The 16,767-nt window shown below is 43.4% G+C and overlaps 1 protein-coding gene across 1 annotated transcript; it reads left to right on the plus strand.

Moving 5' to 3' along the window:
• Window positions 1–4,600: 4,600 nt before the first annotated feature.
• Window positions 4,601–15,909, plus strand: LOC101170496 (target of Myb protein 1). Its single transcript, XM_011480697.3, has 15 exons — window positions 4,601–4,814; window positions 8,492–8,576; window positions 8,897–8,975; window positions 9,612–9,761; window positions 10,897–11,031; window positions 11,109–11,252; window positions 12,278–12,394; window positions 12,825–12,958; window positions 13,032–13,074; window positions 13,179–13,305; window positions 13,423–13,489; window positions 13,785–13,860; window positions 15,248–15,307; window positions 15,382–15,424; window positions 15,505–15,909. Exons 1-15 carry the CDS (start codon window positions 4,742–4,744, stop codon window positions 15,648–15,650), a joined length of 1,479 nt encoding a protein of 492 aa, XP_011478999.1. The 5' UTR covers window positions 4,601–4,741; the 3' UTR covers window positions 15,651–15,909.
• Window positions 15,910–16,767: the final 858 nt, after the last annotated feature.

Below are 16,767 nucleotides of genomic sequence, written 5' to 3' on the forward strand. Positions count from 1 at the left end.
TGGGACTTTGATGTAGACGTTGAGTCAGTTGTGTTTGGCATACAAAGGGTAATATCTACACCCCCCCCCCCCCCCCCGCCATTAGACATAACTCGCACTTGGCTATGATGCTTACTATGTGTACAAATACTTCCCATTCACCATCCATAATACATTTTTCAAAGCAAGTTTATTTTCCAAACATCTTTTTGCCTCTCACCATTTTCATTTTGCATTGTGAAGGTTTTTACCTTCCTATATTTGTGTTTCCAAAACATTTTTTTGCTCCTTTTGAACATAAAGCGACCTCTAGTTGCACAATTTGGAGTGTAATCCATCAGGGAACATGGATGCCATTTAGAAAGAGCCACTTCTTCGCTGCACCGTGGTGATTTATCTAAAAATCTGATCTTTTTGGGATTCCTTTTTTTTACAGGTTTTCTATTTTATGTAGAAACGACACTGATCATTCTCCTCAGCAGGCTCATTGTTTGCTCACAGATCAGACTTGAATAACAAAACAGAACATGATCAAGTCAGACTGGAAAAGAGAGACGGTAAAAACTGTGAAAGAGGAGCGCCTGGAGGGCTCCTGCTCAAGAAACGACAGGAAAGTCTCAGTGCTACCAGGCCAAATCAACGAGGGAGGGAGGAGCTGAGACATGTGCTGGAACAATAGTACAAAGGGATTCATGTTGCTCTCCTCCTCCTCCTCACACCCCACTGGGCTTTCACATGAGACCATGCCACTTGTGGAAATGGCAAAACTTCTCACAGAATTTGGCTTCCTGTTTTTTTCAAAGGACTAAGATTTGTCTATTTCACGTCAGGAGGAGGGGTCTGGAACAGACCCTCGGGGATTTGGTTTTAAGGGGACTCAAACGTCAGAGTTTTCCTTCAGTTCCTCCTGAACACGAGTCAAAGAGCTGAATCAGCGACCCGTTTCTTGTCCGGCTACTTGGTAAAGCACGGGTGAGAGTGATAAAGAGACTTAAACGGAGACTTTTAATTGATCAGAATTTCTCATTTGGAGCTTCCTGAACAGAGACGTTTGACAGAGCCTGAAGCTCAGACAGTGCCTCCATCTTGTGGCGAAAATACACCAACACGAAATGACAATACAGTAAACATATGATTAGGCAGATAAATGTTTATCCAAGAGTATTGACTAAATAATCACACATTTTCAGATTTGGAAATCTTTTCTGAGATTTTCAATTGATGGATAACATTCAATTACATTCAATTTCCAAGCACTGAGTAAAACCTTAAGATTTATTTATTTATACTGTTTTTAAATTAATTTTTTAATCTTTTAATACCAGGAAGTCTTAAAAAACAAAAACTACAAATAAACGCTTCAAGTCCCCAATAATGTCTGCTTCTAATATGCTGAGCGTAGATTTAGTTGTTTATTTTTCATAGAATATGAAGGATAAGACAAAAACATATTTTCCACTAAGAGTTAGTGTTTGGCTGAAACCATTTCTAATCAAAAAATTCAGTTTCAATCCTAATAACAACAGAAACTTCCCCAATTACCCTGTTCAAAAGTTGCCATCCTCTGATGACTTTGTTCTGAAAACATCCGCAGGAGCTGATCCAAAAGGGTTTGAATGACAGGTAAAGGTAACCACCCTCACCTGTGACTCGTCTATCTATAATTAATGTGTGTGCACAAAAGGTCTCCCAACAGACCCTTACAGCCTTCATGAAGCACTGCACTGACATTTCTGGATCCCGAGGCATGTAGAAAGCTAAAGAGCTGTCAAAAAATCTACCGGAAAAGGTAACTGACCTGTACAAAACAGAAGAGGGATAGAAGAAGACACCAAGGAACTGAGGAGACCGGTCAGCAGAGTTCAGACTTGGATCAAGAAAGTAGAAAGTGAGGCGTTCTGTTGAAACCAAACCACAGTCACAAACATTTCTGCCAGAATGCAAAGAAAAACTCACAAAGAACGTCAGCTGTGAACCAGGACTCTGAAACACTGTGGAGTGGATGTTTTTCCAGATGTAGAACAAGGAGGAACCTGAAAAAAAAGGGCTGCATGGTCGAGTTGCCAGAAGAAAGACTTTTTTTACGCGGATGCCACAAAATGACTCTCTTCCAAAACGCCAAACCGTCCAGAAACACGCCCCCAAACATCTGGACCAAAGTCATTTGGAGTGATGAGACCAAGACTGAACCTTTTGGCCACAATCATAAACATTTGGAGAGGACGGGATGAAAAGAACACCATTCCTACTGTGAAACACGGAAGTGGATGGCTGATGGTTTGGGGATGTGTGCGCTGTGAGAGCACAGGAAACTTGAGACACACTTGGATGACAAGGATCATGGAAACATGACAAGGATCCAAAACACAAGAGCAAGTCCAGCTGTCCTTGGTTCCAGCAGAATTAGGTGACTGTTCTAGAGTGGCTGTCGCCGTCTTCTGACCTCAACATTATTGAGCCGCTCTGGGGAGATCTGAAACGGGCCATTCAAGCAAGAATTTAAAGGAACTGGAGGTTTTCTGCCAAGAAGAACAGAAAGAACCTCCTCCACAACGACCACAAGAGACTTGAAACTGGTACTGATGCACAAGGAGGAAATGTTAAGAACTGGGATGTGTCAACGTGTGAACAGGGCCATCTGAGAAGCATCTGTTATCATTATGATTTAAAAAGAGTAAACAGAATTTTTACAATGACATGACCCAACACTTGCTCATGATATCTTTGAACTCAAGATCTATCTGTCCGTCCGTCCGTCCGTCCGTCACCTACATGGCCGGAAAATGCCAAAATGTACAGGCATGACTCATCGCAGAGCTTTTTTTAGTATTTCCTTAAGTATATTAAGTACATGAACTAAGCTGAAGTTGCCGTCTGATTTTATTTTAGCAACTTTATTTTAGCACCTAGAATCCAGTTTAAAAAGACATTTGAGAAGGTCTGTAGATATTTTACAGAGGGTCAAGATTCCATGAGATAGAGTTGTTGTTTTATAGACGTTATTTTTGATTTATGACAAGTCTTTTATTGTTCTTTTTAAAGAATGCCATTTCAGCAACAACATAACTTGATTCAGGCTCAGATTATACTTCAGGGAGGGCAAAAGAAATTAATCATAGTTTTTTTTTGGTAAAACAATATTATATATTAATTCAAAGTTTTAGTTTTGCTTTTTGGATGAAAGTCGGCTCAGAGTCTGAGAACAGTTGATGTGAGAACAACACGTCTTAATGGGGCAACTTTTCAGTTTTACCACCTAGATTTAAATCCTTAAACAACCTGTAAACTGCAGCCTACATGTAACACTTCTACCTTCAACTTATTTGTCCCATTAAAGTTGGTCCAAACCTTTGGGATGTCATTTTAGAACCTCATTTCATTCAAATGTCTCTTTGCTTGGTGCTGTTTTTAACCTTGTGTTCTTGCTGCTTTCAACAATTACCTTTTAGACTGTAATACATGAGCTCTAATAGTTATTTCTTGTGTTTGTTTAATAAAGTTCTTTTGTAATTTTGTAATGTAACAACTTAAATGTTGGAATACAAAGACTGAATTATAAGAAAATGCATCAAATGTCCATTTAATATTACTAATAATGAAATAGAAGAAACAGACTTTTCCAAAATGAAGACAATAATAAAAATAGTCCATAATTACAAAAACTGACCGTGTCAGTAGTGGGTATTTCCACCAGTGACAGCTGGACAGCGGCGTCTTCTGCTCCTCACTATAACCTCATGAGGTTCTGAGGCGTTCCAATCTTCCACAAGTGCTCCATGCAGTTCTGCAGGTCACTTGGGGGTCCAATCATCCAGTCTCTGCTTCAGCTGGTCCTAGACGTGCTCAGTGGGTTCAGGTCAGGGGTCATTGCTGGCTGTAACATATGAGCCACTCCCACTTCCTGAAGTCCAGCTGTGACTATTCTGGCACCATGTGGCGGTGCATCATCATCCATGAACAGGAAGTTGGGGGTGTTCTGGTGGATTTGGACCATCTGCTACAACTAAATCAATTTTACTGTGATGGTTGCCCGGACTGTTTCCCAAAATCGACGAATAATTTGCGTTTGGTGTGAACATAGCTTAAGCCTACCCGAATTTTCATCATGTCTTTGTTTACACTCTCTCTTGTTATCTTACAGGCACTCAAAGTCCCAATCCAACATTTTCGGTGCAACAAAATGGCGAGCAACACCAGAGCCATCCGGCCAAGACGTTTGGAGCCAGATTCCACCTCAGAAAACAAAGACGTACGTGAATCTATTTGGTGCATCATGATGGAGTGGAGCAGGGACTGCCGATTGAACAGCAGTTTACCAACTACAAGCTTTTTCAATGTTTGCATCTGCTCTGATGAACAATTTGAATAAAGAAACATGCAGAAACTTAGTTTTAGGCTGAAATTTCTTTATGTCCATGAGAAAAATGCTACAGGAAACATGTTCAAAACACCAAAAGCAGGGGGTCTTTAAAAGTTCAACGGCAAATTTATATCAGTGACGCTTTAAATGTTCATTTCCAGAGCCCAGGACACACTGAGAAGAGCCTGAGCACGTCAGTTCGCTTTGTGACTTTAATTTTTCGAAACTGTCAGGCGGCGGCTGATGAGAGCTGCGCACGCGCACTCTTGACTGCAGCTTCCTGCCGTCACGTGATCTGCAGAAGCTGACCTGAAAGAGCAGAACCGAACAGTGTGGTACCTTTAACCTCCGGCGAACTTCTTTCACATTTTTGCCGGTAATTGTTGCTCGAGGCCGTCGAGGATGTTTTCACTCGGCGAGACGATGGATTTCCTCATCGGAAACCCCTTTTCAACGCCCGTGGGGCAGAGAATCGGTGAGTTTGAGCGGATTTGGAAGTTTTTCCTTATGATACGTCTCTAGATTTTTTAATTAAGTTACGCCTTTAAAGGTTTAAACACAAATTTTCTATTTTTGTGCGTTTATAAATAACAATTTTAAACGTAAAAGGTGTAAAACCGAATTTGTCAACAGGGATGACGTAGTTGAAGGTGGGACTTAAGTTCCTTTGAAGCCGCTTATGATTGGTTACTAGGTTTGAGTGGCAGCTGCGTTGGCGAATCACAGCTCCGCCTTGTGTTTCCGCTCGCTTCCGTGTTTTCACCGGGGTTAAACTTTATGAGAACTTTTTGTGGTTCACGTTTTATGAGCTCTTGCTCTTCTGAACGAACTGAAAAAATATGTATTTATTTTTAAAAGTGTTTTTAGACTAAAAACGCAGAAAATCCTGGAGCAGGCGTGACCTGCTCGAGCTTTTCCTTCATTTTTTCTGCATCAGAGAGCAGCTCAGACGCAGACTTCCGAGGCAGGATGGGAGCAGGAGCAGCTGACAGTCACATGAACTGGAGGAGCTGGGAAAGCAGGGTTTGAGGGAGGGCAGAGGGATTCAACAGGTCCTCAAACGTGAGGTCAGGAGTCTGATTTGCAGCTGGGGAAAAGAAGTTAAGGAGATTTAGAGACTTATGAGGAACCCGTGAAGGGTGCAGCGCAGAGATCTGGCCTTGATTTCCAAAGAGTTTGAAAAGCAAACATGTTAGAGGTGGAAAAGTAATGTTTTATTTCTTCTTCATTAGCAAGTTCTTGGTTCATATTTTTCAAGATTTTTTTGTTTTTGAGAAGAGATGAATAAAGTTTAGTCTAAATTACAAAAGGGGTTTATTCAAATATACCTCTGGAAATTAAGAGGATTCATAACCACCTGTTGTTAAATATGTCCGACGCAAGAGGCCTTCATCCCTCATCTGTTTGCTCAGCTGTTGGACAGGACAAGTGGGGGAAAAAAGCGCCAATAAAAATAATGCCCGACATAATAACGTGCAAAAGAAATAGTTTGATCTTAAAGTATAAAAATCATTGCTCTGTTTGAAACTGAAGTGCAAAATGATAACTATATTTTTTTTAACTGATGTGCTAAATAAATGGCTGCTCATAGAAATAAACTTTTCAAAAACACAGGCATTCAAGCATTTTACAAACCGGAACGAGTGACAAAAAGAAATAAAGCCACCACAGTCACATTTGGTTTTAACTGTGGTTGGATCAATGGAAGATTTTTAGGTTAGCTGTTGATTTTTTTTCATCCAGCACATTTGCAGCAGAAGAAAAAAAAAAGATCACTATCGATGCTAGTGCAGGGCGCTGACAGCTATATCCATGCAAGCCCTGCAGTTTTCTTTTTCTTTTTCAAAATAATCACCAGCAATGACGACAGCTTCGTATTCTTTCCACACATCGCGGTGGTGAATTTTTAAAAAGCTTGTGAGATTTGTGGTGTTAAAGCTCGACCTCTTTTTTTTTTCCCTCTTTGTGAAACTTCTGTTGAACAAACTTTGCAAACAGCGAGTGAGTCGTTGGTCTCAGACTCGGTAAAACAAACCTACATGGGTGGTTATAAGTAACACCTTTAATAATGGCGTCATTTTCCTCAGTCAACTATTCAAAGAACCGGGATTTAACTACTCAGAATTTCTTACGCAGCATAAAACACCAATAATCCCCAAAGAATTGGCAGTAGTGTTTGATGCCGTACCGTCTGGACTTAGCATGTTATTCAGGGGTTTCTACAGCGCTCCTCCTTTAACTCTTCATCGCCCCGATGTGTTGAAATCTCCTCTGGGGAGTTTGTGCTTCACTTCTGCTCAACAGTTGAACTCAAAAGTCAGAGCTTTGTTCCAAGATCATCTGGTTTCTGTTCCATCAGCTGCTCTTTATTGGGCTCATTTCATTTCTAAAAGTCTGGTCTCTACCACAAAAACCTTTCTTAACAAACAAAGTCAAAGAAATCTCATTTAAACGTATACACAGATTTGACACCTCCCCCCTCAGCAGGCCCCCCCTTCTCATTGGCGTTCAGTTTTCTAAGCGTCTGGTTTCCCAAAATTCTATTTTTCAACTGAAAAGGCTGCTATTTTACAGACCATGAAACCGAGTTGTTGATTTGTAGTCGCCGCATATAATGCAAAGTGGCTTTTAAAGTTTTAAAGATTGTTTTTAACTTGTGCTGTCCTATGGGGTCCAGATGACCCCCCCCCCCCTTACATTGAGGTGTTCTCCCTACCATGACAAAGGTGGATAAAGGTGGAAAGATTTCATGTAATCCATGGACACCAGTGAAGATCACAAATCACTGAAGAAAAAAGGTCCAGAGCTCTGTCTAGTGGGTCTAGATGACCCAACTCCCAAGTGCCTAGGATAGCACAAGGGTTGCTAAGTTCTTGTGACATTTTTCTGATGTGGAGGACTTTTTTTGTTTAAAGAAGCTGAAAATTTCATATGAGTATCTTTTTATTTAAAAAGGAAAGGGCAGTTTGAAAAAGATCGTATTTGACGTAGAAAATACGCTCAAAACTGTACGGCTGGATGGCTTTGATGTTGGTCACCATTTTTGTTGCTCTGCTACTGTTAGGTTGGGGGTGTGAGGGGCCGTAAGCTAGCAGAAGAGAATGTGAACAAAGAGCTTTCAGTAATGGACGGAGGAACGGGTGGGGTAGAATAGAATATCTTTATTTCTAAAGCACTTTTCCCAGAGCGAGTCACAAAGTGCTTTACAAAGAGCGTAAAATCATATCGAAACACAAAAAATTAGGAAAATACAATAATAATAATAATAATAATAATGGTAAAACAAAACACAGTAAAACGCGGTAAAACTAGGACTAAATCAACTAAAAGTCTTGACCTGAGATTTAAAATACTAAACGGAGGTGAGGGTGAGGGGGGGTCAGTGCCTACAGTCTCGCCCACAATTCCTGCCGCTGTGCAGATGCTGTCACTCTGTCAGAATTCCCGCCCTAACTACCAAAAAACTATAGTGCTGCACTATGTAGTGCCCTGAATTTGAAAAGCAATTCGGACAATTTTTATATATTGTTTTTAAACAGTGGATATGACGATTTCACAAAGTTAAAATCTAATTAATGTGAGCGTTTTGCGACAATTATTTATGAGTCAACAGTCTTCTGAAGATAAAAATGTTTATGGTTTATAAAAAAAAAAAATTTAAATGTACGTTTTTGGGCAAAAATTGTTCCGACTGGTCTATATCCAGTGAGCATCGATACACACTGGCTTTTCACCGAGACTTCTGGGAAATTTCTTGGGCGCTGGATTTTGTAGATTCGGAAAGCTCTAGAAAATGGCAAACGTGGGATATAGTGAGCAATGTTGTGAGTAGGGAAGGAATTAGGACACAACCAATGTCTTTGAAAACAATACAATTTTTAAAATTTTGGCTAAAATGATCATACTGAAAGCCAACTGGGAACGCTCTGAAAGTGGATCAAAAGAGGATCTGAGTGGGACTTTATTGAGCTGGAAATCAGTCAGATGTTCTGAAGATCGTTCTGAAGCTTAAAAAACCAAGAGTTCATCAGGACTGTGCAGAACGCAGGTTAGGTGGGACGCTGCAGAACATCTGAAGAGGAAAAACAAGTTCAAGTTCTTCCTCTGCTGATGTGGTTATTCAGTGTCAACCTGCTGTGTTTGTGCTGACAGAGCGGGCGACCAGCGGCTCTCTGCAGGCGGAGGACTGGGGGCTCAACTTGGAGATCTGTGACATCATCAATGAGACCGACGAAGGGTAAGGAGACGACCGGTCCGGGCTTTCCATCCAGTCCTCCTGAAGCTTTGCTTCCCGCCACAAGATTTCCTGTTGCTGTTGACCTGCTCGCTTCCTTTCTGGCTGTGATGCCGCTCAAACGTCTGACAACCAACTCGCCCTTTTACTCAAAATGCCCCAGTTCTTTTTTTGGAGGGGGCATTATTTGGTTTTTGTGGTTAAAACCCCCCCAATGTTTTTGTGAAGTGTATTTTTTAATAAAACGGCATCATTTTGCACCAGAACATCCCATAGCTGCCGTGTTTAGTGCTGGGCTCATTTGCATTTCTGCTTCCCTTCAGGCCCAAAGACGCAGTCAAAGCCATAAAGAAGAGAATCGTTGGGAACAAAAACTTCAGGGAGATCATGCTGGCTCTTACCGTGAGTTTCGGTTTACAACAGCTGTCCTCTCGTGGCTCATCAGTGTTCACGGCAGGGGGGGGGGGCACACGCGGCCCGTCAAGCTATTTCATCTGGCCCGCCAAACTGGAATAAATCCCTGTAATTTTGGTGTCCACCCATAGATGGTGCACTACAAATAATCTGACCTTTGTCTGTGGTGTTCATGTGGTGTTGGGAAAATTTGTTGGTTTTTTTATGGTCGTGCGTTTTCCGGGATGGAAAATCATTTTTCCCATCATTCCAACACCAACATGAACGCAGCATTTCTCTAAGTTTACAATATTTCCTGAAGGACATTGACGCAATTGACGCAATTGACAGTAAAACGAGAAGAAAACAAACAGTTTTAAAATAAAAACTCCAAAATGTTCTGATTTAATATATATATATATCAGTTTTCAATCAAAATTAAAGAATGTCTTCATCTAGATTCTATGTTCTGTCTTTCTCTTATGGGGTGGATTACCAAAACACACCACGCCTCTGGTTCCTTGTGATAAACTTTAGAACCCAAAAAGTTTGCCCCCCCCCTGGTTCACGGTGATACGTTTGCAGGTGGTTCTGTAAATACCTGAGCAGAATGTTCTCGTGGTTTTTTCTGTTTGTCTTTTGAAGGTTCTTGAGACCTGCGTGAAGAACTGTGGCCACCGCTTCCATGCTCTGGTGGCCACCCAGGACTTTGTGGAGGGGGTTCTGGTCCGTTCCATTTTGCCCAAATACAACCCCCCCACTATCCTCCATGACCGTGTTCTCAGCCTCATACAGGTATGCGTGTTCACGGGGAACCTGTCACAGACCTTCACACGGAGGGATTTTATTTATTTAGCATGAAAAGTTCAGTGAGCAAGAAGGTGGCCTTTGAGGCGAATGACGCAGCATCATATAGATCCTTGACAGCTGTGTCAGGCTCTCATCGTGATGAAGGGATTTCTGCAGAGTGACTGTTTGGTCTTTCCAGAGTCTGTCATCTGTTCTTGCTCGGGCTTTCACAGTAGCTGCTGTGCTTTAGAGCAGGGGCCCCCCAACCCTTTTAAGGCCACAGACCAGTCTAACGTCAGACCTGATGTTTTTCAGCGACGAGGCTGCAGTTAGGGCTCACATTTTTTAAGCGTCTGGTTTCCAAATAATCTATTTGTCAGCTGAAGAGTTTGCTATGATGTAGTTTTAAAAAGACACTTTAAAACTGACGGTGGATATTTTACAGATAAAGAGTCAATATTTGTCCGTATTCCCACCCTAACCCCTAACTACTAAAAAAAAAACCATATAGCGTTGACTATGTAGTGCCCTGGATTTTAAAAGCGATTCGGACACCAAGCTCACTACTTTGTTTAATCTTTTGTCGTAACGACATTCATCCAATCTACGGATTTCAGTAGTAGCTCCGCCCTAACCGGTCCGTTCCATTTTTCTATGGACCTACAACCAACAGGGGCCCAAAAGTGGAAGGAATCGGTCCGGCTTTATTGGTCCATTTTATAATGGAGACACCCAAAACCCCTAGCTGGACCGGACCACTCAGTGGAAACGAGGCTTTACTCCCCCTTAAATGTTGCATAAGTGTCGCTTTTCTCTGTGCGGTTTCACCGAGCGGCCTTCATTCTACCTGCGTGCTCCGTGTGCCCCGTCCAGGTTTACCCGCTGTTTACCTGCACACAGCCTGCTTCCAGCCCTAAGGGTAGTTGTGACTCGAGGCTTTAATCCCGTTAAAAAAACATTTCTCCTAACATTGGTTTAGAAAAGGTGTCATTCAGTGAGTGGTATGAAATTCTGGGTATTGGTATCAGCAGCCGGCTCTGGTCAAGTGAAGTCCAAACCTTCCTAATCGCTCTGAATTCTTTCACTCTGGGCTGAAAGCTGTTGAATGCAGTGACGCATCTGCCCCCTCTTTCACCCGCAGTCATGGGCTGATGCGTTTCGCACTAACCCCTCCCTGTCAGGGGTGGTGTACGTCTACGATGACTTGAGAAGGCGGGGTCTGGAGTTCCCCATGACGGACCTGGATGCCCTGTCTCCCATCCACACTCCAAACAGGGTGAGCCGGGTCACAGGGCAGAGGGCAAATCCTCATTTGGGGTCCTGTGTAGACTCTGTCTCTCTGACATCTTGCAGAGTATTCCTGAGAACGGCCCCTGTGAGGTGGCCCCCGCCCCCACGCCTCCGCCACAGTCTACGGCTCCAGCTGGTAACCACAGCCAGAATAGCTCCCCTCCAGTCCAGCCCAGTGATGGACCAGTGTCGCTGTCTCCAGCACAGGTACCGCCACATGTCTGTTTAGTCGGTGGAGCCTCAGTCTGACAGTTCCAGGAAGTCCCAGCTGATTAGCTCCCCTGTCTGTGTCTACGGCTCCACAATAAATGCTGCAAAGTCAAACATGTGAACGAAACGAGGAAGCGTCTGCACCTGCGTTTCGAGCAGGCTTTGAATGAACGCAAACACACTAAGACCATAAAATATGCCCGTAATTACTGTGCTCTGACAAGTCTGTCGTGCTACTGATAATGTTTGGGATCATCTGCAGTGAGAACCAGTTTGGTGTTTTCCCACTGACGACAGCTGTAATCAAACCCCTCCTACAACGGGACCATCTAGACCAGACACAAATGACCAACTGCAGGCCGATGTCAAACCTGCCATTTTTTAAGTTAGATTAATGAAAAAGCTGTTTTTCCATCAGTTAAATGAATTCTTAATAAGAATCAGCTGCTATGATGTCTTCTAGTCAGGCGTCAGACACCACCACGGCACTAATCGGTGTCTAGCTCTATGTTTGAATGCAGACAGTGAAACTATGTCTGTGCTAGTTTTATTGGATCTCAGTGTTGCGTTTGACTCAGTCGACCACACTAGATTAATCAAACGTCTGCAAAACTGGTTGGGTCTCACTGGGCCAGTACTAAACTGGTTCAAAACCTACTTCAAATCTGAGCTGACAGAAACTACATGTGGAGTTCCCCAAGGCTCCATCCTAGGCCCACTTCTATCAACCAACTACATGCTCCCACTGGCCCAGGTTATAAAAAACAACATTAGTTACCATAGCTATGCAGATGACACACAGGTATATATTACTTTGACACCAGAAGACCGAGGCCCTGCAGGCCTCAAACATTTTCCCCTCACCAAAACTGGCCTTTTTTTGCAAAACGTTTAGACACGTGTGGTGTAGAAGTTTTGATGTCGACACCGGCCTGTGCTGCCGTCACTCTAACAGAGAAGCTGTAGCAGTGATCTTTCTTTGTGGACATTTCTCTATTTTTATTCCTCTGGTGAATCTGCAGGAGCAGAAGCTGCGGAGCGACCTGGAGATGGTGAAAGCAAACCTCACTGTGATGTCCGCTCTGCTGAACGAGCTGGCACCAGGCCACAGCAAGCCCGACGACATTCAGCTTCTACAGGTGTGTGCGTGTGTGCGTGTGTGCGTGTGTGAGTGTGTGCGTGCACTATGCCTTTGGGAGTAGTTCAGCGGGGAATCCTTCTGCACACATAACCCTATCTGCAGACCACATCTTTCTGAGTGCAGCACAAATGCACGAAAACCCATCAGTGTTATCTCAGAAAACCTGTTTGGAGGGAGATGAGCTGCTACTAATGTGTAAATTGTTCATTTGTGACATGCATGTTGTGCAGATTTGGTATTAGTTCTTTTAAGATGTGTGCAAAATAAGGAGGCTGATGCCAGTCAAATGCAACGAAACTTTACTGAGTTGATATGTTTTCACCTCTCTTAGGTGATGGTTAACAGAAGGATTGAAGAGCAAACATTTTTCATTTCTGCTGACGGGTTTGTTGGCGTGAAAGTAAAGAGCTCCTCCTGTGTTCAAGCAGCAGCTCTTCTCGGTGTGTAAGAAGATGCAGACGCGTGTGGTGGAGCTCATCCCACAGCTGCTGGACGAAGGGTTCATCGCAGAGCTGCTGACGATCAATGACGACCTGAACAACGCCTTCATCCGCTATGAGAGGTGCGCGCTGGCATTTCTGCAGGATTCACGGCAAAAAGCTGGAGCTTGACGTTGTCCTGCGTTGATGTTTCAGGTTTGACAGGCAGAACAAAGCTCAAGTTACGAATTCACATCAGGTACAATCATGGTCCTGTTTTTAGAACTTGGCTGGTAGGAAATTGATGATTTCTCTTGAAAGCGTGGAGTTAGTGAGCGGGCTGACGCTCTCCTCTGTTTGCAGAGCTCCGCTGAGAGTCCGAGTCTCCTCGAAGCCGAGCCTTCAGCCGACAAACAGCCGGCTGTCATCCCGACAAGCAGCCAACCAGCAGTCGGCTCCCAGAGCGGCCCCCAGCCGGCGGCCTGTCACCGTGAGTCCGCCGTTTACGAACCCCAGAGCCTCGGGGTGACCTCAGGAACTCTGAATGCGCTGCCTTTAAAACCACAGCAGCCGGCTGTTTGCTAAAGTCTGAAACTGTGCTTGACAGAGGAAGAGGAGGAGTTTGACATGTTTGCCCAAACCAGGGGCAGCTCTTTGGCTGAGCAGAGGAAGAGGTGAGTGATGCTGACAGACGGCTTACAGCTAAACGGAATGACCCGCTCCAATAAGGAAGGCTGTTGTTGACAGCAGCATTTTCAAACATTTAAAATGGCGTTTTCCTAAAAACGGAACAAAAACAGAGGCACAAATGCCGGTTTGAAATCGGATGATGTGACAAACTGACCACAAAATGTAAAATCAAAGTCACACAAATGCAAGGATCCTGAAAGCCTTCTACAATGGTAATGGAGTTTGGCTTTAGCTTCAAAAAATCCCCCAAACTCTTTTCCTAAATGTGTTTGTGTCCAGTGTCAAGTATGAGGACCCCGGGGCCGTGGAGGGGCTGGCAGAGGCCCTGGACTCCAGGCTGCAGGTCACAGCGGCGGTGCGTATGCCGTAGTCTGGCTCCACATTCAGTAGACCCCTTTCCACAGTGACATCCGACAAAACGGCTGCCAGCGTGTAAAGTTACTTCTGGTTTAGCGGCCTAGACAGGCAAAGCGGAGAAGTGAATGCAGTTTAACAGGGTAAATAATAGAAGGTCACCGAACCAATTTACTGTATTTATGTCATAAAAGTCCTACCTAACTGTCCTCGTTTTCCTCTCAGACAAATCAAAATAAAAATGAAGGCTATTGAAAATATCGGCCGTTCATTTGAGCAGATTTTACTGTAACGGTTTCTGTTTTGGCGGATTTTATTCGCACTTAAAATAAGACCAAGCACAAATAAACGGATGGAAATTCTTTGACGCACGTTGCTGCATTACCCGCTCCCATCTTCATAACTTCCGAGGCTAAATGTAGTTGTTGTTTGACAGGATATTTTAGGGGGTAATGGTAAAAAAAAAACAGGAATAGTTTTTTTTTGGCACTGCGGGTATTTTTTTTGCTGTGCCAGGTATTTTCAGCTGCCAAAATAAGTGATTCCAATGAAGAAGAGTTCCATTTACATATTTCTCTGCATCTCCTGGAGGAGCAGTGAGCTGCAGACACAGCCGCACTGCGGTATTAAACTCTAACCGTGATCCTAACCCTTCCTCCAGGTCTGTGCGGCCACGATAAAAGCTCAGCACTTGCTCTGGTGCAAATTGTCTGTCATATTTTTGGTTTCCAGTTAATTTGATTCCCGTTTTTCCTGCAGATCAGACACGGTTATGAGCAAAAGCAAAGGGGAGAAGCGATAGAACCACGGCTGAGCGAACGGCGGTTCACTTGATCGCAGCAGAAAGCAATGCAGCAGTAATTAGTTTGACTTTAATGTAACAAAGGCTGAAACGGTCTTACTTTCGCTGTTTTTACAACCATTTTGTGAACAGAAATGTAAGCAACTTTTAACTGGGCAGAAAAGATCTGGTACAGCTCTACGTCTCAGACTCAAAGCTGTTGCTAGCGTTAGCATCGTTTAGGAGAGTAAAAACCGAATCTACCTTCAGAATCAGTAGAATTCAATGAAGTATTTGAAACCTTTGTCTGACTTTAGCCAGGTAGCAACACAGAAAATGATCCACGACTTGTTTATTACCGCCCATGTGGATTTATGGAAGCAGCTGTGCAGTATTTTTCTGCAGGCAGGATTACTTTAGTTTGTATTTTGATTTGTGAACCATCTCAGAGAGGAAAACGATCACGGGTAGGTAGGACATTTATAAATAATGCAGTTGGTAGCGGAAGTAACGTTACACAGTGGGGGAGATGTCACCGTTTTTGTGAAAAGGGTCTTTTCTCCTTCATGCTTTTCTGAAGCGTCTCTTTTGGGCTGCCTCCTCGCAGGCGCCACCAGCAAACAACGGCCTACAGAATGACATCGACGCGTGGTTGGTGGGCGACATGGTAAGGACGGTACAGACCACGTGCACCGACGTGCGCGGGACTGCTTAACACAATCGTCTGTTTTGTTTTCCAAGCTGGAGGATCAGCCCTCGATCAGTGAGGGAGTGTCCAGTGAAGGTGCGTTTGGCTGCCAACACGCCATTTCATGGTTTTTGGTGCTCGACTCTTCCTTTATGCACAACACCTGTCCTTCTCAGAGTTCGACAAGTTTCTGGAGGACCGGGTGAAGGCGGTGGAGCGCAGCGGCCAGACAGTCTGCAGCGCGCCGCCCTCCACAGCAAGACCGCCGCCGAGCGGCGCCCGGCAGCAGGGCACGTCACATGACCAGCTGTTTTCACTCTGAATGTAGAGCGAGCACAGCTTCATAAAAGAACTTCATAAAAGTCTCAATCTTTTCTGAACTAATCTCACAGTAAATGCTGTATTTCTATTTCATTACATTGTTTGTACATAACCTTCTGTTACTGTATTTATGATTTATTAGTAGTATTATATTGTGAACAAAAACTGTTTACAGTTGCAGAGAATCTCATTGGTGCCTTTGACCCAAAATGCTGATTTCCTATAAAGGAGAATAAACGGGGATCCGTTCCTCAATCCTCTGCTCTTCTGTTAACATGTTTCTGCTGATGGGGGCGGCTGAGCGGCTCCTCTCTGCTGGGGTTCAAACCTGTGTCACTGGAGGACGCTGCAATAACAATGGATTGAACGCTTTAAAGCCTTCGACCCATGTTTTCCTGTTTCTCTTTTTTTATTATTGTATCTTCCATTTTTTTGTCTCATAACTCCTACAATGTTTCATCTATTTCAACCATCCAACTATTCAAATGTTTCATCTTTTTCCAGCTGTGACTTTTTCTCCTTCAAATCCTTGAACTTTTCCAGATATTCCAGGATTTCTGCCTCCATTTAAATCCATGGGGAATCCTTGGTGCAGAAGCTCGCTGGTTCGATACCGGGCCCTGGCATTTTTCACAAACATATCCATTTTGTTATTGTGCTGTTTTCACTTTGATAATTTCTTTCTTTCTTTTTGTTGCCAGTTATGACCCTTTAAGTTTCATTTTCATTCAATAACATAACATTCAATCCTGCATTTTCTTCTGGAAATGCAGCTCCTTTTAGTTCTGAACAGGACATCATCTGTCTCTGGTATCAAGTGTGTTTTTTCAAACTTAAAAAGAACTTTAGACCAATATCCAACTCCTGTTTTTGGCTAAACTCCTGGAAAACGTGGTATTTGAACAGCGCACATTTTTTCTAGAGAGCCATAACATTATTGAACTCCACTCCACAGAAACGGTGCTGCTGAAAGTATCTCGTGACATAATGTCTGCTGACTGTACAGTGCTAGTTCTGTTAGACCTCTCCTCAGCCCTTTGATACTGTTGACCACCTTATTCTGATAACAAGGCTGAGCGATCTGATTGGAGTCCATTTTAAGGTGGTTCTCCTCATAT

This window comes from Oryzias latipes, chromosome 1, assembly GCF_002234675.1.
Source record: "Oryzias latipes chromosome 1, ASM223467v1".
In the NCBI taxonomy this organism is placed as follows: domain Eukaryota; kingdom Metazoa; phylum Chordata; class Actinopteri; order Beloniformes; family Adrianichthyidae; genus Oryzias; species Oryzias latipes.

Bases quoted from the DNA above. Each gene is read 5' to 3' on its own strand.
- LOC101170496 (XM_011480697.3), top strand. From the start codon at position 4,742: ATGTTTTCACTCGGCGAGACGATGGATTTCCTCATCGGAAACCCCTTT. The intron at 13,075-13,178 runs GTACAATCATGG...CTCTGTTTGCAG, and splicing joins AAGTTACGAATTCACATCAG to AGCTCCGCTGAGAGTCCGAG. The intron at 15,425-15,504 runs GTGCGTTTGGCT...TGTCCTTCTCAG, and splicing joins TGAGGGAGTGTCCAGTGAAG to AGTTCGACAAGTTTCTGGAG.